General features: G+C 43.1%; 2 protein-coding genes and 1 long non-coding RNA gene across 3 annotated transcripts; 2 read left to right on the top strand and 1 right to left on the bottom strand.

Moving 5' to 3' along the window:
* Positions 1 to 5,238: 5,238 nt before the first annotated feature.
* Positions 5,239 to 6,425, bottom strand: LOC136501208 (uncharacterized). The gene is made up of 2 exons (XM_066496707.1): positions 5,934 to 6,425; positions 5,239 to 5,860 (listed from the first exon to the last, which is right to left on the bottom strand). Exons 1-2 carry the CDS (start codon positions 6,299 to 6,301, stop codon positions 5,662 to 5,664), a joined length of 567 nt encoding a protein of 188 aa, XP_066352804.1. The 5' UTR covers positions 6,302 to 6,425; the 3' UTR covers positions 5,239 to 5,661.
* A 348-nt stretch (positions 6,426 to 6,773) lies between these two features.
* Positions 6,774 to 9,568, top strand: LOC136499245 (F-box/kelch-repeat protein At1g55270-like). Its single transcript, XM_066494957.1, has 2 exons — positions 6,774 to 6,797; positions 8,702 to 9,568. The coding sequence occupies exon 2, from the start codon at positions 8,735 to 8,737 to the stop codon at positions 9,566 to 9,568; it is 834 nt and encodes a 277-aa protein (XP_066351054.1). The 5' UTR covers positions 6,774 to 6,797; positions 8,702 to 8,734.
* A 2,174-nt stretch (positions 9,569 to 11,742) lies between these two features.
* On the top strand, positions 11,743 to 13,631 carry LOC136502318 (uncharacterized). The gene is made up of 5 exons (XR_010770486.1): positions 11,743 to 12,479; positions 12,589 to 12,695; positions 12,907 to 13,007; positions 13,365 to 13,422; positions 13,505 to 13,631. It is a non-coding gene; the product is annotated as an uncharacterized lncRNA (long non-coding RNA).
* The last annotated feature ends 12,983 nt before the right edge of the window (positions 13,632 to 26,614 follow it).

Raw genomic sequence — 26,614 nt, 5'->3', positions numbered from 1 at the left:
ATTCCTGCTCATTCACAAAAAGAATGTAATTCTCGTTTTTCGAGAAATCAAGAGGTTTGCACTTTGATTAAATTTATATAAAAAATACTACAGTCCATGATATAAAATAACTATCATTAGATTAATTATGGAATCAATTTTTATAATAAATGCATTTGGTCACATAAATGGTAATACTCCCTCTGTTCCTTAATATAAGCCATATAGATTTCTAAAGAAAATTTCAAAATATAGGTACGTATCAGCTCCCACACCGATTAGTTTGGAAACCTTTCCACCATACATAGCACATGTCCCAACCAATCCTTTAGATTTAAGAAGCAATCTGATTGGGAGAGAGAAGATGGCCTGATTTTTCTTTTTTTCCTCGGTCTCACGTCCTTCCCTAAGCCGTGCGTTAATATTGGTGCTAAAAACTATATGGCTTATATTAAGGAACGGAGGGAGTACTATTTATTATAAATTTAGTCAAACTTTGAACTAGATTGACCGGCATGGATCTCATAATTACATTCTTTTATGGACGGTGGTAATAATTTCTATAAAATTCCTAATTCCTGTGTTTCAAAGGTACCTAAATGTAGGTGTTCTTTGTAAGGATTACTATAAAATCCCTGCGTTCTAAGGGAACATGAATCTAGGTGCGCTCAAATTCCTGTGTTCCAGGAACAATTTGTCGGCAATAACCTCAAAAGATGTGTTTTGCTATGGTATAATTCTTTTGAGTAAATTTCATTTGTGGTCCTTGAACTTGTCTAATATTTTTATTTAGGTTGTTTTTAAACGATTTTTAGTTAGGTCTCGGGACTTCCAAAATGTATTTTTGGCACCCGAAACTTGCTAATTATATTACATGGAGTCTAAATCATAAAAAATTATACTAAGCCATTCATCAAAATTTATTTTTGGCACCCTAAACTTGCTAATATATTACGTGGAGTACAAACCATCATAAATTATAATAAACCATTCGTGTGCCATCTTGACTGTATGATGACATGGTCTTAGACATGTGAGGGTCGATGAGCAAATGTCATCGGTGGTTTTTAGCACCCATAATCTTTAGAACTTGTGTTAAACAACTACAAGTTGTGCTGACTATTCTACACTTTTAGCACATAGAATCTTCAAAACTTGTGTTAAATGCCTACATGGTTGTTTGGATCTCTAAAATTTAAACTTGTTTTAGCTAAATGAGTTTTGAACAAGATTTTAGGAAAACCAATTTTGAATTGGTTCATTAGCATGAGTTTTACTAAAAATGTGTTTCGGCCGTGGAAACCAATTTAAGTAACACCGTGTTCGGATAAAATAAAATATACGTAGTCTGCTTCCTTGGTCCTTTTTCCCATTTCTTACTACTCCCTCTCGCTCTCCAAACTCCAACCACCATCGTGACCCTGCTCCGCCGCCTCCCCTATGGCTCAGGCTCTGCCTCCCAGTCCCTGCTCTCCTCGAAAGGAGAGGGGGATGGAGGCAGAGCACTTCGTGAGGATTGTAGACGTTGAGCCAACGAAGAGGTGGGATCCTCCCAGTCCTTGCTCTCCTCAGGAGAAGAGGTGGGGTGGAGGCAGAGCACTTCGTGAGGGTTGCAGACGTTGAGCCAACCAAGAGGTGGAATGGAGGAAGTGCACTTCGTGAGGGGAGGAGAGGAGGATGAGGGAGGATGGAGGCAGAGCACTTCATGAGGGGAGGAGAGGAGTTGGGATGTTGAGCTGATAGAGCACTTTGTGACGATTGCAGACGTTGAGCCCACAAAGACACGGCTACTGCAGTCTGCCGGGGCCGTGGCAAGTGCTTCTTCTGTCTCTTTGCTGAAGTGGCCCAAACACATTTTTAAATTGTTTCTTTGCTAAAGCGGTCCAAACACATTTTTTTTTAATAGAACTCGCGTTAAACTAACCAATTCAAAACTGGTTTTCCTAAAATCCTGTTATTAGCTTAAACAGGTTTAAATTTTAGAGATCCAAACAACCACTTAACGTTGATACGTACAGTGCCCCATGGTCTCACCGTTCAGAAATCTGAACATATTAAGACCCCGCAATGCTGACGCTCGGCTCGTCACACAGCCTACACAGATCCATAAGCAATGTTGTTCAATATGTCCAACAGTGCAATCAAATGCCCAATGAACACGGGTAGCGAATCGAAACGTCTTTTGCACGTCAACTCGCGCGAATACAACGAATAGAGGCTGTTGTAAAAAAAACGAATAGAGGCTAGAGAAGAAGATCGGCATTACTGATCGTGCATGCATGGCATCCCGCGGACTCTCTCGTCAACTAAATTAATCTTTCTTGGAGAAGAGCAGCCGCGCCCGGAGGTCGGCGGCGTCGACGTCGTGCAGGTGGTTCTCCGGCATCCAGCAGCCCGTCTTGGGGTCCCTCATCCAGAAGGACTCCTCCTCCTCCATCTTTGCCGCCGCCGCCGCTGCCGCCGGCCTCGCCTTGCCGGCCGCTTCGACAGGCTCCTTCCGCACCGCCGCTGCCGCCGCGCTGAACGCCCGGCGGCCGCAGTTCACCGCCTCCTGCCCGTAAAGGCCGGCCAGATGGGATGACAAAAGAGCGCGCGGTGCCATCGTCGTTGCTCGGGGCTAGGGAAAGCTTATTATTGCAATGGTCAATGGAAGAGGATGATTGCACGAGCTTGCTAGGGTTTTGGAGGTTGCTGTTTGCATGTGAGGCGCGGCGTTTATAGGAGAGCGAGGCGGCGGCGCGTAATACTTCTTGGAGTGGGTTACGGTCTTAGGGAGTTCGTTCGTTTTTTTTTTTTAGCAGAAGAGTTCGTTCGTTGATGGAAACAAACAAACGTGTTGGTGAAGTTCCAGCCCATGGGCCTTTCACAATTCCTCACTCATGGACTTTATGGTCCACCATATAGATCGACGGGGGTTTTCTCAAAAAAAAAAAGTCGACGGGGAAAATCCATTTCACCTCCTTTATTTTTCTTCTTGAACATCAAAACTAGATGTTTTACCCTCTCAACTCTCAAAACCATTTAAATTATCTCCTAGCTTGGGTTAGAAGCGGTTCTCAAGACGGTTTTTATCATGTTTTTATAGTTATTATAAAAAATTGGTAAAATACCAGATAAGGTTTTAAAATCACAAAAATGTCTTCAAGACTATAAAATTACAAGAAAAAACCTAGAGGTATATTGGAACACAAAAAACAAAATAAAAATATTTAGAGCTCATGAAGATATTTTTATAAGTTCCTAGGAATATGGGAAATCATCCAAAATTTTTGGAAAATTCCCAAAAAGTCTGATTAATGTAGAAATGCATTTTAAAATCTTAACACTACAAAAAAACTTGAAACTGGTAAGAATGTAACATACATTTAAGGCTTAATGCATTTTCATGCTGGTCGCATCTCATATTTTCTTGTGGAAAGTTTTTAGAATGTGTTTAGACACAATTATAATGTTTGAGGAATTTTTCAGATTTTCCTGGCATTTTCCCCATCTTCCTTGAGACAAGTATAATTTTTGGAAGCTTGACTTTCACGATCCCTAGATATTATATTTGGCTTTGTTGTGTCCTAGTCTATTTCTAGGAATTGTCCCAAAATTTTTACAAGCTTATAGAGACATTTTTCATGGTTTGAAAAACTTCTTAGGTATTTGTTGGACTTTCTTAATATTAACTAAAAAAGATGGAACTGCGTCTTGACGACCACTTCTAATCGGTGTAAAGAGGTAATTTAAATAGTTATGAGAGTTGAGGGGTTAAGGTATTTGGCTTTAGATAGAGTTTGAAGGAAAAAATTAGACTATGATAATAATTCAGTAGGTAAATGGTCTTGATATTTGACTGGCAACTAAAATAAGGTTACGTGGGCCCACATCCAACGAAAAGGGCCGATTCTAGATTCCGGACCTTTTTATTTGGTTCGTGAAACACGTACTACGTGCAATATGCAAGAGAGATTCCACACGCGTTTGAGCCCCCAGCTGAATTCCCAGGCAAAAAGTTGGAGATGCAATACGGCAATTATTGTCCCGTCCAGTTCCTAAATTCCATTTTCTTGCTATAGGTATCGATGGAATTAAACAGGGCATCCCTCTTTAGCTGCCACTTAGCAAGTGACCGGAATCAATTCCGGCTGGTCACACGCCTCACGCGTTAACGTTGGACACAACTGAAACCTAACGAATCGGACTGACACGCACCAAGGAAACAAGATATACTCTTCTGGATTGTTCCTCACTCCACTTTCTTTTCCATGCTCTGAAATCAATTGGATGTAATTAAGGGGGTGTTTGGTTCTTTAGGCCAGTCTCAATGGAGAGTTTCATTTCGTTGTTTCCAAGGCTGCCATGTCATATAGAATGAAATAAAACTTGGATAAAACATCCACTCTCAATGGAAACTTTCATTCCATAGTTTCATAGACATTTAATTCTACGACTCATAGATAGTTGGTAACTGTGCCAAAAGAGTTTCATCCCCATAAAACCCAATTCTTCTCTATCTTCATTAAAGCGTTGCCATGTCATCAAAAGTGCATATGTGGCAGGCTATTAAATGCAAATGAAACTCTAGTGAAACTCCCACTGAGATTGGCCTTAGTCGCTCCTAAAATTTATGTCACATCGAATATTTAGATACTAATAAAGAGCATTAAATATAGATTAATTACAAAACCAATTACATAGATAGAGGCTAATTTGCGAGACGATTTTTTTAAGCCTAATTAATTTATCATTAGCACATGATTACTGTAGCATCACGTTGTCAAATCATAGACTAATTAGGCTTAAAAGATTCGTCTCGCAAATTAGTCGCTAGTTGTGTAATTAGTTTCGTAATTAGTCTATATTTAATACTCCATGCATGTGTATAAACATTCGATATGACAGAAATTTTAGGAGGGTGTTTGGTTCCTTAGACTGAATTTTAGTCCATGTCCCATCGAATGTTTAGACACATGCATGGAGTATTAAATATAGACTAAAAAAATAACTAATTACACAGATTGCGACTAATTTACGAGACGAATTTTTTAAGCCTAATTAGTCCATGATTTGACAATGTGGCGCTACAGTAAATATGTGCTAATGATGGTTAATTAGGCTTAATAAATTCGTCTCGTAAATTAGTCTCTATCTATGTAATTAGTTTTATAATTAACTCATGTTTAGTCCTCCTAATTAGCATCCAAACGTCCGATGTGACATGGACTAAAAATTTAGTCCGTGGAACCAAACACGCCCTAAGTAACAAGAGCGTGCTACAGTACATCTTTAGCTTCTTCAACATTGCAACATGCAAAAAAAATGTTTAGAAAAAAAAACACCCAATCAACTTCTCTCTGGTAGCTAAGTCCCTTTTATTTCCAACCCCACCTCTCAGCTCATGCATCAGTACATGATAGCCACTACCAGCATGCATCACACATCATATCACTATATGATACAGTTATATATACTTGCAGCTTGATCGATTATTGGTTGATGATGACAACACAAGTCTTCTCTAGTAGTGCTCATCCTCTCGGTGATTAGAAGAGTGGATTTTTAACCACTTCACTCCAGTAGTAGACCGTACTAGCTAGTAGTAGTAGTGCTCTTCTCGTCATCCACCATGATGAGACTTCTTTCGTCCTTCTCAGCGCTATCGGTTTATTAGGCACGTCTGGATCGATGGACCTCTAGCTAGGCTACGGCAAGTGTCTTCCTCGGCGGCGGCCTGCCCCGGATGGGCGTGCGGTGGGGGCTGTGGTGGCGGGCCTGCCCCTGCCCTCGCCGCTGCAGCTCCTGCTTGCTCATCACCGCCGGCGCCTCTCGCTCGCGCGCCTCGTCCACCAGGATCTGCTGCCACCGGCACTCCTCGCTGCAGAACCCCTGATCGCCTCTGCACGCACAGACACATGTCGTCAACATGTCGTCGCATGTATGTGCAGGCTCTTCTTGATCAATATATATACCTATACATGTACACGTCCTTGTCAGGGCTGAGCTCCCGCTTGCAGAGGTAGCAGGCCTTGAGGAAGCTGCACGAGAAGGCGTGGCCGCCGTGGCCGTGGCGCGAGCTAGCGGCGGCGACGGCACGCGGCCTCACCATCTGCTTAAGGACTACGTTCGCCGCGTGCGCGTGCGCGTGCCCGTGCCGGCCGTGGTGGTGGTGCACCAGGATCTGGAGCCCCACGACGAGGCGCTCACGCTCGCGCGCACGCCGGCCGCCGCCCATGGCCATGGACGACGACGCGGCGACGACGCTGACGCGGTGGTGCACGGCAGAGGCGGCGCCACCCTCCTCACCGAGGTGGAAGATGCTCTGCCTTCTTGGCAGCATGGCGGTGAGGAGCTAGGGGAGGAGGGTGAGGGATCCCCTCCTCACCTGAGGTGGTGAGGACTGCAGGAGCTGTCTATAGCTAGGCGTGCAGGGGAGGGAGAGAAGAGAGATGAGGGAGGAGGGGGAGTGGTGAAGGGGAGAGGAGTGATGGATATTTAAAACCGCTTGATAACCACAAAAGGCCTTTTGGCACTGCTTCCACGTGACCAAATAAGAAGATTCTCTTGGCCTGCTGGGACTAGTGTGCATGAAAAGAAATAGGAAGAATTATCTATTTGACGCTGAAATAAATCAGTGTTTTGTATTTGACATTAAAAAATTTGAACTTTTCTATTTGGCATCAAGTTAAAGTTTCTTTTCTTAAATGGCACTATTGTCCATTTTCATTGGTCATCTGTTAGTTAAATGGGTTGACCATGTTAGTTTTTTCTCCCTGTGTCCAATATACCCCTCTGTTACGTACAGGGACGGGCGCGTGTCGTGGGACGTGCTGGACCCGCCTGAAAGGTCCTAATATGGCTAGAGAGGGTGAATAGCATATTTAAAAATCTACAAATCAACTAGAGCAATTTGATTAGTATGACAAATAGCGAAATACAAACTTGCTCTAGCTCTATAAGGGTTGCAAGCCACCTATCCAACAATTCTAGTTGCAATGATTACTAGGCACACAACTTGCAAAGTTACTACTCACTAAGAGCTCTCAATCTTGCTACTCTAAAGAGCTCCATTAGATGAACTTAAAACAACAAAGCAAGCTCTTAATTCTAATTACACTAAAGAGCTTATCACAACTAGTTTGCAAGAATATAAATGAGTGAGTCGGGTGATTATACCGCCGTGTAGAGGAATGAATCAATCACAAGATGAAGATTACGCCAATCACCGGGAGAATGCAAATGACAAGAGACAACCGATTTTCTCCCGAGGTTCACGTGCTTGCCAACACGCTACGTCCCCGTTGTGTCGGCTAACACTTAGTGGTTCGGCGGCTAAGAGGTGTTTCACAAACCTCATCCACACAATTGGACACCGCAAGAACCTACTTATAAGTGAGGTAACTCAATGACACGAGCAATTCACTAGAGTTACCTTTCGGCACTCCGCTGGGGAAGGTACAACTCCCCTCACAATCACCGAAGGCGGCCACGAACAATCACCAACTCATGCCGATCCTCCACCGCTGCACCAAGCTGTCTAGGTGGTGGCAACCACCAAGAGTAACAAGCGAAATTCGCAGCGCAACATGAATACCAAGTGCCTCTAGATGCAATCACTCAAGCAATACACTTGGATTCTTTCCCAATCTCACAAAGATGATGGATCAATGATGGAGATGAGTGGGAGTGCTTTAGCTAAGCTCACAAGGTTGCTATGTCAATGAAAATGTGTAAGAGTGTGAGCTAGAGCCGGCCATGGGGCTTAAATAGAAGCCCCCATAAAATAGAGCCATTGTACCCCTTCACTGGGCATAGATCGGGGTGACCGGACGCTCCGGTCCTACCAATCGAACGCAGGGCTCAGCGTCCGATCGTCCGATGGTGGCCACGTGTCATCCTGTGTTCAATAGGAGTCGTCTGATCTCAACGGTCATGACATAACCGGACGCTCTGCCATAAGTGACCGGACACCGAACACCCAGAGTCTGGTCATTTCTAGTAAGCTCCCAAAGACGGTAAAACTTGACCGGACGCGTCCGGTTGACCTTGACCGGACACATCCAGCGTCCGGTCAATTACCCTGACATCTATGCAGCCACGTCAGCTCTGACCGGACGCATCCTTCCAGCGTTTGGTCAGTCAGAGGCCCAGCGTTCGGTCACATGACCGACTCCAGGTCATCACTGCCACGCCTGACCAGACGCGCCAATCCCCCTAAGACCAGCATCTGGTCAGTTGAAAAACAGCGAGACTAACCCTCTATCATTTCTATCTCCTTCATCCTTGCTCAAATGTGCCAACCACCAAGTGTATCACCTTGTGCACATGTGTTAGCATATTTTCACAAATATTTTCAAGGGAGTTAGCACTCCACTAGATCCTAAATGCATATGCAATGAATTAGAGCATCTAGTGGCACTTTGATAACCACATTTCAATACGAGTTACACTCCTCTTAATAGTACGGCTATCTATCCTAAATGTGATCACACTCACTAAGTGTCTTGATCATAAAAATAGAATGGCTCCTATATTTTATATCTTTACCTTGAGCCTTTTATTTTTCTCTTTCTTCTTTTCCAAGTTCAAGCCTTTGATCATAACCATGCCATCACCATTGTCATGATCTTCGTCATTGCTTCATCACTTGGAATAGTGCTACTTATCTCATGATCACTTTGATGAACTAGGTTAGCACTTAGGGTTTTATCAATTAACCAAAACCAAACTAGAGCTTTCACCGCCGCGCGAAGCGTGGCGCGCGCTGCCGCCCATGCCGCGCGAGTACGCGGAGGCCGACGGGTTCGGCTGCGCCGTGCTCGGCGGCTGCCACCTGTACCTGCTCGGTGGCAGCGACCCGCACAGGGGCGGTGGTGCCATGCAACGGGTGGTGTTCTATAGCACTCGGAGCAACCGGTGGCACCGCGCGCCGGACATGCTGCGTCGCCGCCAGTGCTTCGACGTGTGCGTCATGGGCAACCGCCTGTATTTCGCGGGCGGCGAGAGCTACAGCCGCGGCGGTGGGGGCGGGCTCAGGTCCGCCGAGGTGTTCGACCCGGCCAAGAACCGGTGGTCCTTCGTCGCCGAGATGGCCGCGTCGATGGCGCCGTTCGTCAGCGCGGTGCACGGCAGGCGGTGGTACGTGAAGGGCATCGGCGCGCAGCAGCAGGTGCTGAGCCAGGCGTACTGCCCGGACGCCGACGCGTGGTCCGTCGTCCTCGACGGCATGGTCACCGGCTGGCGGAGCCCCAGCACGTGCCTCGACGGCCGGCTCCACGCTGCTGACTACAAGGACGGATGCCGGTTGAGGGCCTACGACGAGGCCGCGGACGCGTGGACCACCTACGTTGACAGCAAGCAGCACCGAGGGAGCTCCCAGGCGGCGGAGGCGGCCGCCATTGTCGCCCTCCACGGAAGGCTCTGCATCGTCCGCAATGACATGAGCGTCTCGGCTGTCGTCGTCGCGGCCAGGGCAGGAAACCAGCGGTGGCAGACCCTCGCCGACAAAGCGCATGCCAAGAGTTTCGTCACGGGACTGTTGTCCAACCTCACTGGCCGCAGCCGTGCCAAGAACAACATCCTCCATTGCCAAGTTCTTGAGGCCTAGCTGACTTGATGCCTGACGAATTATGCTTAGAAGTTACTTGAATCACACACTGAAAAAGTACGTGAGAAATCATGGGTTTCTGCTGCAAGGGTATTCATGTTATTTTGCGAGTCACTTGACACCGTTACTGTCCTAAATGGACGGCAGTGCCATTAAAAAAAAAATTCAACTAGGTGCTAAATATGAAAGTTCAAATTTTCGAGTGCCTGATTTGTTTCAGTGCCAAATAAATAATTCTCCCAAAGAAATATGACAATGCAAAAAGAGGAGGGTAAACTTTGGATAATATTCCAGATGATCGACCTTTCTGAACTCAAATTTGAGTTTTGACCAAGAAAAAAACAAAAGAGATAGCAAAGAAACTGAGGATCTGTTTGGCCCCTCCAAAATATGCCAAGCCAAAGATCTGACAAGCCATGATTTCGACTGCTATTTGGTCTACTACCAAAACTTGCCAACCTCTTACATTTGGCTTGTCAAACCTATGGCAATTTTTTTTGCCTAATGTTTGCTCGCCAAATCTTTGACATGGCAATTTTGGTCGCAAACCATACAAGCCATAATTAAAGTTTGCACAAGTTTCTTAAAGCTGGGCTACACGAACTTTTCATCACCCGTGTGATTATTTGTAGCTAATACTCTTTTCTAAAATGAGCCTATCAGATTCTTATATGTAGGATGCTGCTATTGTTTTGTGTTCTTTTGAGTCTAAAATATAACAAGCGGATTAATATGTTTTAAAATTTTTTCCATGCATCCAACGCGAATTGCAAAACAGGCTGGAGCTCTGTTCTCTCTTGCTACCTATATATCTCTAAATTCTCTTTCTTTATTTTACTCTCTCCACTCTCTTTTATAAGACACACCTTGACATGACACCGTCTTCCGGATTGAACTTTGACCATCTATTTATTTTATTTTATATTATTTATACTTATAAATTTATGCTAATTAGATAGTAGATTTAGTTACAAATCTAACATATCAAATATGTGTTATATATAATAATTAAAAATTGTTAGTCAAATTTCTGCCCAAAGTTTTTGAAGTTTGAAAGATATGCGTGTGCACCTTATAAAAAAGAATGGAGGTAATATTTACTAAGTACGCCCTCCTGGCTCCCTGCCCTGCCGCCAAAGTTTCAAAAAAAATTCTTTAGCAAGTCACAACTGAAACCCTTTTTGAAATTAAGATAGATGGAGCACTAGCTGACATGGAAATTTCTAAGACAAGCAAAGTAAAAAAGTACTAATGATAAAGGCCGGGTTATGTATGAGCTGGAATCTCTATATAGGAATCATGCTTCCAAAAGACGGGTAGCGGATCGGGCCATGTCGCCCGTTGGACCATGAACCGTTGGATCTGGCCAAGACGCAATATGGAACGTCCGATCGTGGATCGGGCGGGTCCCCGTCCGTCGCACCCGGTAACAATCCTGTCGCATCCTCTCGCTTCGTCTCGAATTCTCGATTCGGCCTCGCCCACCTCGCCTGCATTCTCGCTGCACCTCCCTCCTCCTCCCGGCACGGGCCAGGTGCGGGCGCGGCGTTCCCGGCACAGATGGCAGTCCAAGTGGCCCGACGCGGGCAGGGGTGCGGGCGCGGCGGCCCCGACGAGCCCGGCGTGAGCGGGGGTTCGGGTGTGGCGGCTCCGGCCACCTCGGAGCAGGTGGGGGGCGCGGGCACGGCAGCTGCAGCCACCCCGGCGCGGGCGTGGGGCTCAAGCGCGCCAGCCCCGGCGGCCCCCTCCCACGGCGACCCTGGCGCGGCGTCCCCAGGCGGCGCTCCAGGCAGCGAAAGGCGCTAGCGACGGGTCGGGCGGATGCCGTAGGCAGGCTAGTAGCGCGACGCTGCGAGCCGGACGCACCCCTTCGAATGCTTCTTGATGTGAATCTAAGGCAGGTTTGTTCCTTCGTCCTCTCCAGAAGATGGACAGTACAAGCTAATAAGAACTTGCACATTTGTACTAATCCATGCAGAAAATTGTGAAAATTGTAGGAAAAATAATTATAGATCCAAAGAACGTGAAATTGATTTTTTTAGATTCATACTTTATACTCTACCCATGGAAAATATGTTTGCATATGTTACTAAGCCAATTTTTCTTTATTTATTACAATGTGCAGAATTTGATAAATGCAAAATAAATTTCCTAGGGCTCTAAAAATTGCAACACCAATTTTATTGGATCTGTTGTGATGTGGCCCTGCCTGGAGAAATGCATATGCACAACCATCTTTGCATTATAATGATTTATATGCTTTAGTTGCCTTATGTTGCGAAAAATATTAAATTTTTGTAGACATTAAATATTATCTTTGCATTATGTCCTATTGAATAGTTTGACAAAGAACTACACTCATACTTTATCAAAGTGGTTTGGTTTAGCAAGTGTAGAGCCTAGGTAACAGGATTAACTTCTAGCTTAGCTCCTGGAAGCTTGCTTTTCATGAGCACACCGAGCCGCATGCGTAGCTCCCGACAAGGTAGGCGCGGCCCACCGATGAGGCGGTGCCAGTGAATTCGGCGGCTGGAATTGCTACTGCTCTGCCTCCCGTTGCCTCTGCATCTCCAACCACGGGTCACCCCAACTGAGTGTTCGTCGTATTGCCGCACATGCCATAACGCTCGTAGCTGCATTCGTGGGGTTGGGTTGGGCGCAGCCCTACCGTGCTACCACACATCTTGCAGGTAATGTCTTCAGGCTCTGATGATGGACACTCGTCACTCTCTGATGTGGCAAGATTTTCTTTTTGTTGAGTTACAAAGATGGAATTTCATGGAACATCAGGACTAGGAAACAGAAGTGGGGTCAAGAAATCTAACGAGATGTAATCTTACATTATGAGTCACAATCTCCTGACAGCCCTCGAGATTAGGATTGTGGCAGCAATGACCTTGAACGAAAACTGGTGAAATTCTATTATATCTTAACAGCCTCCTTTTTCTTTTCTTTTTTGAGAAGTTATTTAGAAACATACTTTCTGTAGACCCACTCTTAAATGTGTATTGTTTTGTCAGATAATAAGCACACAACCTCTTCAAACGACATTGAAAAGAGAGCCAAATGTAATGGATGACCATAACAGAGAATTGAAGAGGCAAACGGTCAAATGATTAGTCACAATGTAAGAGTCATTTCCTGTCTACACTCCTTTATGAATATTTTGAAATGCAAGATGCTAATATGATCCTGAACACAAATACAGAATAAACAACCATGGGTCCATGGTCAGCACCTGAAAATGTGAATTTTGTCATCCTTTTCAAGTCACTGAGATTGGTCTTGCAGAACTTTAATGTATACTTGAAAAATCTAATCCAAACTATAACTTATAGTGTACTGGCTCTTTGTCACATTATCTGAATGGGGAGCCGGTAGAAGCTGACCAAGTATGGAAATCAAATGTTCAGCATGTCCACGAAAAATGCATTGAACAGTATGTTCCTGTTAACTGTCATGATATTTCTGAACGAACATGTACTTTCTATTTTCATAGCTGCATTTTTGCTATACCTGATTGTGCCTTCTGATGGCACATTTTCTCCTAATTCCCTAGACCATCTTCCGATACATAGCTCTGTATTTTACCTTTTGACTGAAATCTCTTATTATCTGTATTTATGATAAATCACATGACATATTCATTTCTTCTCTTCCTTCCACAAGCTCGTTTAGATCAATATATATATATATATATATATATATATATATATATATATATATATATATATATATATATATATATATATATATATAAGGATATTACATTTTGACATATACACATATATGTCAGGTGAGTCATCCTGCTTTATACTTCTAGCCACTGCATTGTGACATTATATACACGTCAGGTGAGTCATGTCATATACTTCTAGCCACTAATCTTTCAATCTCAATTGTTATTGTGTTTATGAATTCAAATTTCGCTCTCAGCTTCTAGGGGATTAACTCCGAGGAGGGTGTGGTGGGTGTAGCAAAGCCGCACCGGTGTTTTAAAGAAAGGAATTGTTTCCAAATATTCAATTGTGGCAACTCTTTCTATGGTTAACTATTGTACAAGAGATGGCTCAATGGGAGAGAATTTGAAATGAAGATGCGCTGTAAATTTTCTAAAACAATGGCTCAAGGGGAGAAAATTCCCATGTTCCAAAACAATGCTTATTTTTTATCTTCCATTGTTTCTTTAGGTTATTTATCTGCACATAAAAGCTTTTGCACCCTTCAGGATTTTAGACGCGGAACATAAAACTTAGGACGTTGTACTTCTACCGACATCATATGTCTATTCTTACATGCCGGTTTGTATAGCCATTTATTATATGGTCAATGGTAGGATACAAAAGGCAACCTTTTACACCCCACGTCATCACTGGCCATGGCGCGGCAACGCTGCGCCCTGCTTTCTAATATATATAATGATTACTCATGACGAAATTGTACAGATGATATTATGAGTGGTCCTAGTTAGAAGCAAAGGTGACGTTTTTGTCTTCGTGTAAGCTGTTCTCCACTCATGCGGGAGTATGCAGAAAGGCAGTCTGATTAATTATTTCGAGGTCTTTTCATGAAAATTAATGGAATATCACAAAGTTTCTCGCGCTATTTTTCTTTAAACAAAAAACAGAAAGGTCGTTTTCTGTGAGAGAAAACTGTCAAGGAATCCTTGATGTTGCTGAACATGCAAAGCAATATATATAGTGGGCAACAAGGTCACGGAAGCTAAAAAAAACTCAAGAAAGAAAAGAAAACTTAAGTAGGCACTATTGGGAATGTATCCGAGTCCGGACAGTTTTTTTTTTTCTGCGAAGACCGGATTTTGTTTGTCTTGATCATTTACGTGAATCAGCAACTTATACAGTGATAAAAGAAAATATATATAATATTAATTATAGTGACCTTGTATATCCATTTCTCACACAATTAGCATACTGTATGCCTTCTATTTAGCTATAATAATAATACCCCTGTTTTTCCGACACACTTCTGGAAAAATGCCGCACCAAAAAAAGAAATTTTGGCCACTATACATGTACATGGGCGAATCTTGACCACTAAATATGAATCATTATACATATAATCTATATAGATGCGCTGTTGGATCAGTATACTGTTCTAACCACAGGTTGTGGTGGTTGCATATGCCAATTCAAGCACTAGTACTCTAGTGTACGATGGTGACAAAAAAAATCAGTTGGCTCCACTAAGGGCTGAATTAAGCGCGTATATCTGGAAAGAAATACTCCCTTCACCCCCCAATTGGAAAAAAAATGGCTGGGGACTATCCCCACCCTGCATCCATGGGCACCCACGGTGGATTCATGCCACTTGTTAATGATGCATGGTGGGGACACTATATCCCTAGTCCCCACCCAATCCCTCCTCCTCCCCCGTGCTCGCGCTGTGAGTCGTTTTACCTTTCTAGGTACATAGTTTATTTTATATGCATGTATAATCGTATATCGATCATGTTTAAATACGTGGTAAAAGATATGTACCTAATTAATAAAGTCAGAACGACTTAATTACAATTTGGAACAGAGGAAGTATTAATCATTCTTGTCATTAACGAAAAAAAATCTGAAATCATATCACGACGGTTCCTTTAGGGGACCTGTCCATATGATGTGCCACTATCACCACACAAGTCTTCTCGGACGGTTGTCTGTAGACGATTCGCCAAGGACCAGTCAATGATGTGATTATCACACGATTTTCATAAACTTTTTATCCTGCTCCCTTTGTAACCTTCTGTAGCAATTAGTGACTGTTAGACCTTAGAAGAAACTTCAATGTAACCATGCTTCATGGAGATCATGGTCATAACCCTAGGTTACTAGAGTGTGCAACTGTGCATACGTTTATATTGATGAGCGTGTATGAACATGAGCGTCAACGTCTATACCGTGTCTCATAGGTCATTAATTTGTTTCAACTTTTAATTTGGGCAATCTAGGTGCCGGAAGCTTTTAGCTTTTGGACATCCAGAAGCTAGTTGTACTAAATTGGCCAAAGCGTCGAAATAATGCTCTAACCAACAATAATGCAGCAACGAACTTTTAGAAATTAATTTCATCAGTAATCTATGTGTTGATGCAAAAGTGGATCTACAAACACAAAGGGCTAATACCCGAATCGATATCCAAAGCGTGCCAGTCGATTTGACCTGTTAATCGACAAGGATGAAGATACGAGCACTTTGGTCCTGACAACAACGATATGCCCGGAAGTCACGGCCAAGAGGTACTCACACGGAACTCGAGAATCGCCGAAGGTCGCACTGAAGCTATGCAACTCGCCGAATCAATGAGAACTCGTAAAAAGGAAAAATATGCAAATTGACGAAGTCGCCGAAAAGTAAGTAGATGCAAATAGGAGTAAAAATTGGTTTTGATATTGATTGCTTTTTTATTACATTGCCCCTCAATCTATATTTATACCCTGATCTAAAGAGACATAACCAAATACAACTAGGACACCAAGTCCATATCTAAGAAAACACGTGACTCTTACATGAATCGTACTCTAACAAATATAGAAAAGGAAATCAACTCCTATCTATTTCCCTGTCCGCCTCAATTACGATGGAAATCTCACCGACCTCCTTTCCATCGGCATACTTACTGTTTCATCGGCAGTAGTCTTCAAGCCTTCCTTCATCGGCATCGACAATAACATCTCCAACCTTATCGGCAACGCTCGAGTTTAAATCAACCTTTCCATCGATCACCACCATTCATCGGCAACCATCTTTACAAGCTGATTTTCATCGGCTGTCAGCGTATACAGTAACTTTCCTCCTGCCGATTAGCCCACTCTGATCATTTTGACACGTGCAAAAAACGGTGTCAACACATGCCCCCTAATTTCGGAGTATAAAACCATTAATGCTCCGAAATTTACTCCAGATAACGTTTGCCTTCGCCCAATTACCATAACTCATCATTCAAGCCAAAACTTGATCTGTTATCAAATCTAATCAAATCTAATCCTGATTCACGCACCTCAGTAAATATCGCACAATTGCCAACCACTCTTGCCCTGATTATGGTTAAGATACCGAAATAATAATCCATCGGCAAGATCCTAACATAATAATGCCGCCATTTTCAGAATTAAAATATCTTGTACCGAGATCTCTTCCAAGTCATGATTACTTGCCATCAAATCATCTGTACAATCCCTTGATTATCGTGTGAACAGTTACCATATCCATCTGAACCACCTCGACCTACATACGCGCGGCATAGAGATAAGTCCAGAATACCCCTACTCCAAGCGGCTTATAAATAGATTTCTCCGGAACGCTCGTCTTCTACCCTCAGACTCCAATCTTTAACATTCTCTCTTTCCGGCGGCGACTCCGACGAACAACTGCGCGACCTCAACCAACAAGAACTTTTCTCCAGCGTCAACCTCGAGTCTCCGGCTCATGCCCCCATCTACCTCAAGATAATAGCAATCAACTTCGACGTCCCTGCAGTTCGTTCTACTTCCGTTACCTTTTACCTCGATTCCTCTAGTCTTTGCGAGTTCATACAATTGGTAATTTTTCTCTTTTCTTTTGTTCTTCGGATCCTCTAAACTTAGGAACTGCGTAACAAATTAGTTATTCCAACCGATCAGCCGCATGTCCAACGCCTAGGACCAATGGGCAACCCAGATCCAACTGATCTGATTAATGCAGAGGTTAACAGAATCCCTTTTAGAGCCCAAAATTTCTCTCTGAATTTATGGAAAGATACATTCCGATCTTGGCCCAAAACCACCAAAGGGTGGAAAGATTGGTACTTGAGGGTCAATAGGTCGATGCAAGTACACTGGGCAGAACGGAAGCTAGACCAATGCATTAGGCTATCCATTGCCGATATGCAAAAGAACGAGTCAATGATGATTGCAGCTGCTTACTTCTGGTCAGACACAACAAACACTTTTATGTTTGGACATGGCCCAGCTACTCCCACACTTGCCGATGTCTACATGCTCACTGGCTTGGATATTTCAACTGCCGATGAAGGCTCCATCTATGGCAGAAAATCTGAATATAGAGTGAATACCCGCAACATCGGCGGTTGGACGGGATACATTCAAGAATGCCAGAGAACCGGGACAGTTAACCAGAGGGAACATGCCACATTCTTGAATATGTGGCTAGAAAAATTTATCTTTTGTGGTCGATCAGTAGGACCAACCAACGCCTTCCTCCCTGCGGCTGAACTCTTGGCTAATGGTGTAAGGTTCCCTCTTGGCCGATACCTTCTGAGCTCCACTTATCATCTTCTTCATCAAGTGTCTCAGAAACTTTTGCTTGGTGAATCCATCGGCAACTTAGGAGGCCCGTGGTGGTTTATCAACATGTGGCTGAATGCCCATATGCACAAACGTTTGCAATGGGACTTCTTTGCCCAATAATTCCCACGAGAAATTGCTGAAGACCACGTGCTTGGGGACGAGGAATCGGCAACACGCTCACCCCTCAATTTTGGTGAAGCCATAATTGTCCTCCCTGGAACAGAGGCCAATGAAGACCAGATCGGTAGATTCTTCCAAAGCTTCTACAATGGTCTTTCTCGTGATCATAGGGCCTGGGTACCTTATATTGACGAAGAAAACAGATTCCCCCTTCTTTTCAACTTTGCCGATGACACTCTGAATCAGGATAATGAACTTATGATGGCCATCATTACTCCCAGGGCAATCCCAGTAAACACATTCGGTAGCGGGAAAAACACCAATATCACATATGAATTTTACAACCCATCGACAGTATCCCGTCAATTGGCTTTTGGGCAACTGCCAATCAAACTTTGTTTTACCGATGTGATCAAACCCAGAGAAACAATCACCTACGGAATAGATTAGAGCAGGGTAGTACGACTCTCCCCCGATGCCGATACTACAGATGTCGATATATCCGTTTGGACGCCAGTATCTTTCATCACCGAATCATATAAGCAATGGTGGCGAGAGTGGAGGGAACAACTGTTTGCAACATCTGCTCACACATATCGGCACATGATCGACCCTGAATACGCCATTCCCGATGACGCAGTAAGTTTCTTTTTAACTCCCTTCTGCTTTTTCCTTTCATATATCGGTAACTAACTTTCTCGTGACAGGTTAACAACCCAGCACCATCTATGAGCAAAAGTGGAAAACCCTTCGATCTTCGGCCTGTTTCCCCGATATCATCGATCGGCTACAACGCCCCCACCTTAGCTGCTTTGACTCACTAGAAGACCCGTGCCAAGACCATCACCTCCAAGTCCAAATTGGCTACAGCTAGGGCCACTCCATTGGCTGCTGCTACAACCCTGATCAAGGCATTCAAGGTAACAACCCTGTTTATTTCTACTCATGCCGATCACAAACTATATTAACATTAATCATCAGGGTGTAAGAGCCGCTGCTGGATCGTCATCGGCAATTCCTCCGACATCAAGCACCACTACTTCTGACAAACCTTCAGAGGTATTCCTTTGATTTTACATTTTATCTGTTAAATATCATACCTTACACTTGTTTTGCAGCAACAAATGGGTACATCGGCAAGCGTACCAGATGTCCAAGCTCCACAACCAACAAGTGTCGATGCCCCCCAGCCAACCGTTGCTGAGGCCCAAGCAAAGCGCAAAGCCTTAACAGATGCCGAGGCACAGCCAAAACGACAGAAGTCCATGCCGATCCCCACATCTACCCCAATGTCTGCAATCCGGCCAGAATCAGTCGATGCAACTGAGCAAGCAGTTAATCCTCTTGTACAGGACATACCATCGGTCATCATACCCCAAGAGCCAATCACCGATGAGGCCACAGAGGATATCCCATCGGCAAGCTCAGCCGATCCTCCACACGGCATACTCCAGGCTGCTTCCTCCAGTCAAGTACAAGAAATTGCCTTGAAATAGGTAAGCCGATTGACCTAGTCGATTTATAATATTCATACTTATCCTTAACTGACCTCTTTTTTTCTTTTTCTCAGGAACAAGACTCCCCAAACAGCCTATTTTCCTTTGCCATTGACGTTTCTGACGATGATGGAGAGGAAACAAGTTCTTCCCTTGCACTAGGAACAATATTGGCAGAAATTAAGTCCAAGTTGGAAGCTCTCCTGAACTTGTTACAGCAGGATACTGCCCAACTGGTAGATGACTCGGACCCCGCAAAGGCAATTTTCAAAACAATCCGTGGCCAGGTCCCTGCCGATGTTGAAGAAGTACTCTTCCCAGCAGCCTATTTAGAAAGCCATCAACTGCAATATCAATGGGCTGCTCAACGCATTGCCGATAGAGCAGCTCAGGCTCAACTCAAAGAAGAGATGCTACAATTGAAACAGATTGCCGATGAGAAGCACAAGGGCATCGGCAACTTGCAAACTTCGGGCACTGAACTTAAGCAGAAAATCTTAGACTTATCAGCAAAGAAGATGGCTCTATTGGCTGAATTGAAAGAAGTCGAGGCAGCCTTAACTCATGCCCAACAAGAAGAAAGCCGGCTACCCAATGCCATCAAGGCCCTTCAGCAAAAAAGAGACATTCAGGCTCGCAAAGCCTTGGCCATGAAGAAAAAACTCAAGCCTGTGGAGGGCGCTGCCGATGAAGACATCAAAGAAATGAAGGAAGCCGACCAGATTCGCCTGCGTGTGATATTGGCTATCCAATCCTTGTTAAACTTGTAAATCTTGTCTATTGCATCGGCACTTTATGAGACATTGACATCCTTGTATAATTCTAGCCGATAGGACTGTTATCGGCACTTATACTTTTATGCATCCATCCAGATACTAGGGTAATATTTCTTTCAATATTTTCCATTTAATGCTCTGGGAAACACAACCCCTTTGAGGGTTTCTAGAATATATGCGTTACCAGGAACAGACTGATTTATCCAATATGGACCTTCCCAATTAGGAGACCACTTTCCAAACTTTGAACTTTTAGTTCCAATCGGTAAAATCAATTTCCAGACCAGATCTCCATCGGCAAACTCCTTTACCTTCACCTTCTTGTCATACCATCTGGCTACTCTTTTCTTATTTTCTTCGATGCTAACTAAAGCCCTTAACCGATGACCCGCCACATCTTCCAACTCATCCTTCATAAGAGTATCATAATCATCGGCTGTCAGCTGATTTTGAGAACGTATTCGCCTAGAGCCAATTTTAATTTCCCAAGGTAATACTGCATCGTGTCCATATACTAACTAATAAGGCGTTACTTTGGTTGCACCATGACATGACATCCGATATGACCACAAGGCTTCATTTAATACTGTATGCCACCTCTTAGGATTTTCTTTAATTTTGCGCTTAATGAGTTTGATGATCCCTTTGTTAGAAGCCTCAGCCTGACCATTAGCTTGAGCATAATATGGAGAAGAATTTAAAACTTTAATTCCCATACCTACAACAAACTCATCAAATTCTCCCGATGTAAACATAGTACCCTGATCGGTAGTGATAGTTTGAGGAATACCAAATCGGTAAACAATATGCTCTTTCACAAAATCGATCATATTAGCCGATGTCACCTTTTTTAAAGGAATTGCCTCAACCCATTTTGTGAAATAATCGGTAGCAACCAGAATAAATTTATGTCCTTTGCTCAATGGCAGATAAATCTGACCGATGAGATCGATAGCCCATCCCCGGAACGGCCAAGGTTTAATTATAGGGTTCATAGCCGATGCAGGCGCTCTTTGAACATTACCAAACTTTTGACATTCCTGACATCCGTTAAAATACTTAAAACAATCTTCAAGAATAGTCGGCCAATAGTATCCATTCCTTCTGATCATCTACTTCATCTTGAAAGCCGATTGATGCGCTCCACACACTCCTTCATGAATTTCACCCATCAAGCTTTTCGATTCATCACTGCTAACACATCTGAGTAAAACTCCATCTATAGTTCGATAATATAATTCATCATCGAGGAGCACATACTTGGTAGCTTGGAACCTTATACGTCTTTCAACCTTTTTATATGGATCCTTTAAATAATCGACAATCCCCTTTCTCCAGTCATCGGTATCGACCACCAATGTTAGCACTTCCTGAATAGGCTGGTACCCTGAAGCATGCTGAGCTAGTCGATTAGCCTCTTCATTATGCAGTCGAGAAATATGTTCAAGACGAAAATCTCTAAACCCTTTCAACAATTGCAAACATCTTTCATAATACGAAATTAAAACTTCACTTCGGCATTAATAAATCTCAGCCAATTGATTTATAACTAGCATAGAATCACCAAAGATTTCAACAGCATCGGCACGTATCTCCTTCAGCAATTCTAACCCTTTTATCAAGGCTTGGTATTCAGCCTGATTGTTTGTCGATGTAGCAACAATCGGCAATGAAAACTCATACTTCCTTCCTTGAGGTGAAGTCAACACAATGCCGATACCTGCTCCTTCACCACATGTGGACCCATCAAAGAAAAGTGTCCAAGGAGCAACCTCCAGAGAGTCCACTGTATTACAATGCTGAGTGACAAAATCAACCATAACCTGCCCTTAAACTGCCTTAGTCGATTCGTAACGTAGTTCAAATTCTGATAATGCTAAAATCCACTTGCCGATTCTACCACTTAATATCGGCATCGACAGCATATACTTGACTACGTCGTCTTTGCATATGACCGTACATTCGGCAGATAACAAATAATGTCTTAATTTGACACAAGAAAAGTATAAACACAGACATAATTTTTCGATGGCCAAATACCTTGTCTCAGCATCCACTAATCTTCTGCTCAAATAATAAATAACACGTTCTTTCCCTTCAAATTCTTGAATAAGAGTTGAACCGATAATGGTATCATCAGTTGACAAATACAACCTGAAAGGTTTCCCGTGTTGAGGTGGAACTAGCACTGGAGGATTTGTTAAATATTTCTTAATTTCATCTAGGGCTAACTGCTGCTCAGCTCTCCATACAAATTCCTGATCGGCTTTCAATTTAAGTAATGGACTGAAAGCCTTGATCTTACCCGACAGATTAGATATGAATCTTCTAATGAAATTAATCTTACCGATCAAAGATTGCAATTCGGTTTTATTGGCAGGAGCAACCACCTTGTTAATTGCATCAATAGACTTCCTACTGATTTCGATGCCCTGCTGATGCACCATAAAACCCAAGAATTGACCTGCTGATACACCAAATGCACATTTATTAGGATTCATCTTCAATCCATGCTTCCTTGTACACTCCAATATCTTTCGTAGATCGGCTAGATGTTTTGTGATATCTCCAGACTTAATCACTACATCATCAATGTAGATCTCCACTAATGTGCCGATGTATTCATGAAAAATAAAGTTCATAGCTCTTTGATAAGTAGCGCTGGCATTTTTCAAACCAAACGTCATGACTATCCACTCAAACAACCCTACATGACCTGGACATCTGAAAGCAGTCTTGGGAATATCTTCTTCAGCCATGAATATTTGATTGTAACCTACATTACCTTCCATGAAGCTGATAATTTTATGTCCGGCTGCAGCATCAATCAACAAATTAGCAATCGGCATTGGATAGCCATCCATCGGTGTGGCTTTGTTAAGATTCCTGAAATCAATACAAACACGAAGTTTTCTATTTTTCTTATAAACAGGAACCACATTAGAGATCCACTCTGCATATCGACACTGTCGAATAAACTTCGTCTCAATTAATTTAGTTATTTCGGCCTTAATGTCGGGAAGTATATTAGGGTTGCATCGGCGCGCTGGCTGCTGATGTGGCCAAAATCCAGATTTGATAGGTAACCGATGTTCAACTATCGATCGGTCTAATTCAGGCATCTCAGTATAATCCCAAGCAAAATAATTTTTATACTCTTTTAACAAATTAGTTATTTGCTACTTACACTTGGAATCTAACTTAGCACTAATAAAAGTAGGTCTTGGCCTATCGCCATCACCAATATCTACTTCTACTAAATCATCTGCCGATGTGAACCCTTGACCTAATTTTCCATCATCGGCAAACCTATCCATTAAAACTCTTCTTCGGAATCGACTGCTTGGATCGGTGGAATTTCATAATCAGCCACTCTAAGGAATTCTTTTTCCCAAACTTCTCCTGATATGCATTTAGTTCGCTCATAAGTATCTGATTCTGCCGATGCGATAATATAAGAAGAATCACCAGGGACAAACTCAATCTTATCCCCAATCCACTGTACGAGGCATTGATGCATTGTAGAAGGAACACAACAATTAGCATGAATCCAATCCCTCCCTAGAAGCAGATTATATGCACCCTTGCCATTAATAACAAAGAACATCGTCGGCAAGGTTTTGCTGCCGATAGTCAATTCAACGCATACTGCCCCTTTAGCCGGTGATACATTGCCTTCAAAATCCTTCAGCATCATATCGGTTTTGGCCAAGTCTTGATCTCCCTTACCAAGTTTCCGATACATCACATAAGGCATAATATTAATCGCAGCCCCTCCGTCGATAATTATCTTAGATACAGGCTGCCCATCAACTCTGCCTTTCACAAACAAAGCCTTAAGATGTTGTCTCTCATCATCAGTAGGTTTCTCAAAAACAGCCATCATTGGATCTAGTGTCAACTGAGCTACTTGATTAGAGAGAACAACTTCTTCCTCATTATCAGATAGTGCCAAAAACTCCATCGGCAACATGAATACCATATTAACATCTGCCGATGGACCCTTATTTTTGTGTTTTACCTGCCACTGCTGATGACCAGACCTCTCATTGGAGGAATTTTCCTCTCGGTATAAATCCTCCTGATGCTCACGTTGCATCCTTCTTTTATGTGTCTTTGTCAGACCCTCCGGGCACCATCGAGGAAACTTGGTCTTCCAAACCGGCTGATAACAGGTCCCAGTTGATTCTACACGGCGTATATTAGGGTCCTTGTAGAATATTTCTTCATCGGGAACTCTTGCATTTGCCATCTCCTCAAGCTCCTCTTGATTCCTTGGAAAATATCCAGCGCGTTTACCAAGCCTTTCATGTACACTAAGTCTGCCCCCAGCCGATCATATACTGATGCTCTGCCTCTGATCGGCTCATTGATAAATAAACCCTGATTGCCAGGTTGAAACCTCCTTTCTGACTGATTGACCCCATAATAACCATTGCACTCAGGGCAATTTTCAACAGTTGGCAATTTAATACCTTCTTCCCAGCAATGGATGAAAAATGGGCACCTCCAATGATTTTTATGCCGATACCATTTTTCCCGACATCTCTCTTCTTGCTGTTGTCGATATTGGTCCTTACGCTGACGCCAACCCTCCTGCTGCCTTCGATGGGTAATCATAATGCCAGGTCGAGGAGGGTTTTTGGAACTACTGCTTTCTCCCAGCAAACCCTTACTTTTTGCATCATCGGTAGTTATCCGATGTTGGGGACCCACTGATGCATTTTTCTCAGCAGCCTCTGACGTTAATACCTTGGTCTTCCCTTTGGCCTCCAACATATTTGCTGGAAAAGGGTGTTGATCAATTTTCATCGGCTTCTGGCCTTGGAAGTACCAAACTTAATTCTCCCAGATTCAATAGCCGATTGTAACTGTTGCCTGAACACCTTGCACTCATTTGTACTGTGTGAAGTTGCATTGTGCCATTTGCAGTACAAGATCTTCTTCAACTCTTCTACCGATGGGATCACATGATTAGGTGACAGCTTAATTTGGCCCTCTTGAAGCAGAAGATCGAATATCTTGTCGGCCTTGGTGATATCAAAGGTAAACTTTTCTGGTTCTTTCTGACCAAAGGGACAAGATATTGGCTTTTTATTCTTAACCCACTTAGCTAAGCCGATAACTGGTTCTTCATCAGAATCAGAATCTCCTACTTCTTCAACAAATGATACTTTTTTACTCCAATTCTTTTTAGGTTCAAAAACCCTAGTATCTTGATCAGAGATCCTTTGCACAAGATAACTGAGGCTTTTAAACTCCTGAGAAGCATATCTGTCTTTAAGATGTGGCAATAACCCTTGGAAAGCCAGATCGGCAAGCTACCGATCATCCAGCACCAGACTATAGCACTTATTTTTACATCTCGTAGCCTTTGCACAAAGCTTTCTACCGATTCATCATTACGCTGTCTCAATTTTACTAAATCGGTAAGCTTCTTTTCATGGATTCCAGTAAAGAAATACTTATGAAATTGTTTTTCTAGATCAACCCAAGTAATAATAGAATTTGGTGGTAATGAAATGAACCATGTAAATGCCGATCCAGACAAAGATGATGAAAATAATCGAACTCTTAATTCATCTCTACTAGTTGCCTCTTCACATTGAATAATGAAGCGATTGACGTGTTCCATTATTGATGTATCATCTTGCCCAGAGAATTTAGTGAAATCTGGTACCTTGTACCGATTTGGGAGAGGAATTGAATCATATGCAGGAGGGTATGGAGTCCGATAAGAATAAGTATTGACCTTGGGTTTTATCCCAAACTGATCCTTCATAATTTCTGCTATCTTATCGGTCCAAAAAGCATCAGTCTCCTGCTGATGAACTGGCTGAATTTCTACGGGAGGTGCCTGCTGATATCCCTCCACATATCTTTGTGGCCCAAGATCTCTAGCAATCGGCATATTTGCCGTTACTTGTAGTCCATTAACCTGTTGGAAAGAATTCATCGGCTGAGCTGCCGATGCTTGATTCTGGAAACCAGCTTGCATATGACCTTGTTGAATCCCTGCAACCTGCTGATTCTGCTGAACTGTATGTTGAACAGGTAACTATCCTGACCAACCATTATTAGAACTCATCGGTACAAAACTTACCGATGGCTAGTAATTTGCTGACATTGTTGGATAATTATAACCAGCTTGAGGCATGAACTGAACCCCAGTTTGACTCATAGCAGGGGCTTTCTGCTGCATTGGTAGTAAGCTTGCCGATGGACTTGAATTGGGTGTTTGAACCAAAGGCATCTGGAAACCTCCTGGAGTTGGTTGTACAGTAGTTGCTGTGGCATATTGAGGCACTTGAGCCATCGGCGAAACAGCCGATGGTATAGGAGCTTTTCCTACTGCATCAAAC

This window comes from Miscanthus floridulus, chromosome 13 (assembly GCF_019320115.1).
Source record: "Miscanthus floridulus cultivar M001 chromosome 13, ASM1932011v1, whole genome shotgun sequence".
Taxonomy (NCBI): domain Eukaryota; kingdom Viridiplantae; phylum Streptophyta; class Magnoliopsida; order Poales; family Poaceae; genus Miscanthus; species Miscanthus floridulus.
This window is presented reverse-complemented; position numbering and strand designations above follow the sequence as displayed.

Bases quoted from the DNA above. Each gene is read 5' to 3' on its own strand.
- LOC136499245 (XM_066494957.1), top strand. From the start codon at position 8,735: ATGCCGCGCGAGTACGCGGAGGCCGACGGGTTCGGCTGCGCCGTGCTC.
- LOC136501208 (XM_066496707.1), bottom strand. From the start codon at position 6,301: ATGCTGCCAAGAAGGCAGAGCATCTTCCACCTCGGTGAGGAGGGTGGC. The intron at 5,861-5,933 runs GTATATATATTG...CTGTGCGTGCAG, and splicing joins AAGGACGTGTACATGTATAG to AGGCGATCAGGGGTTCTGCA.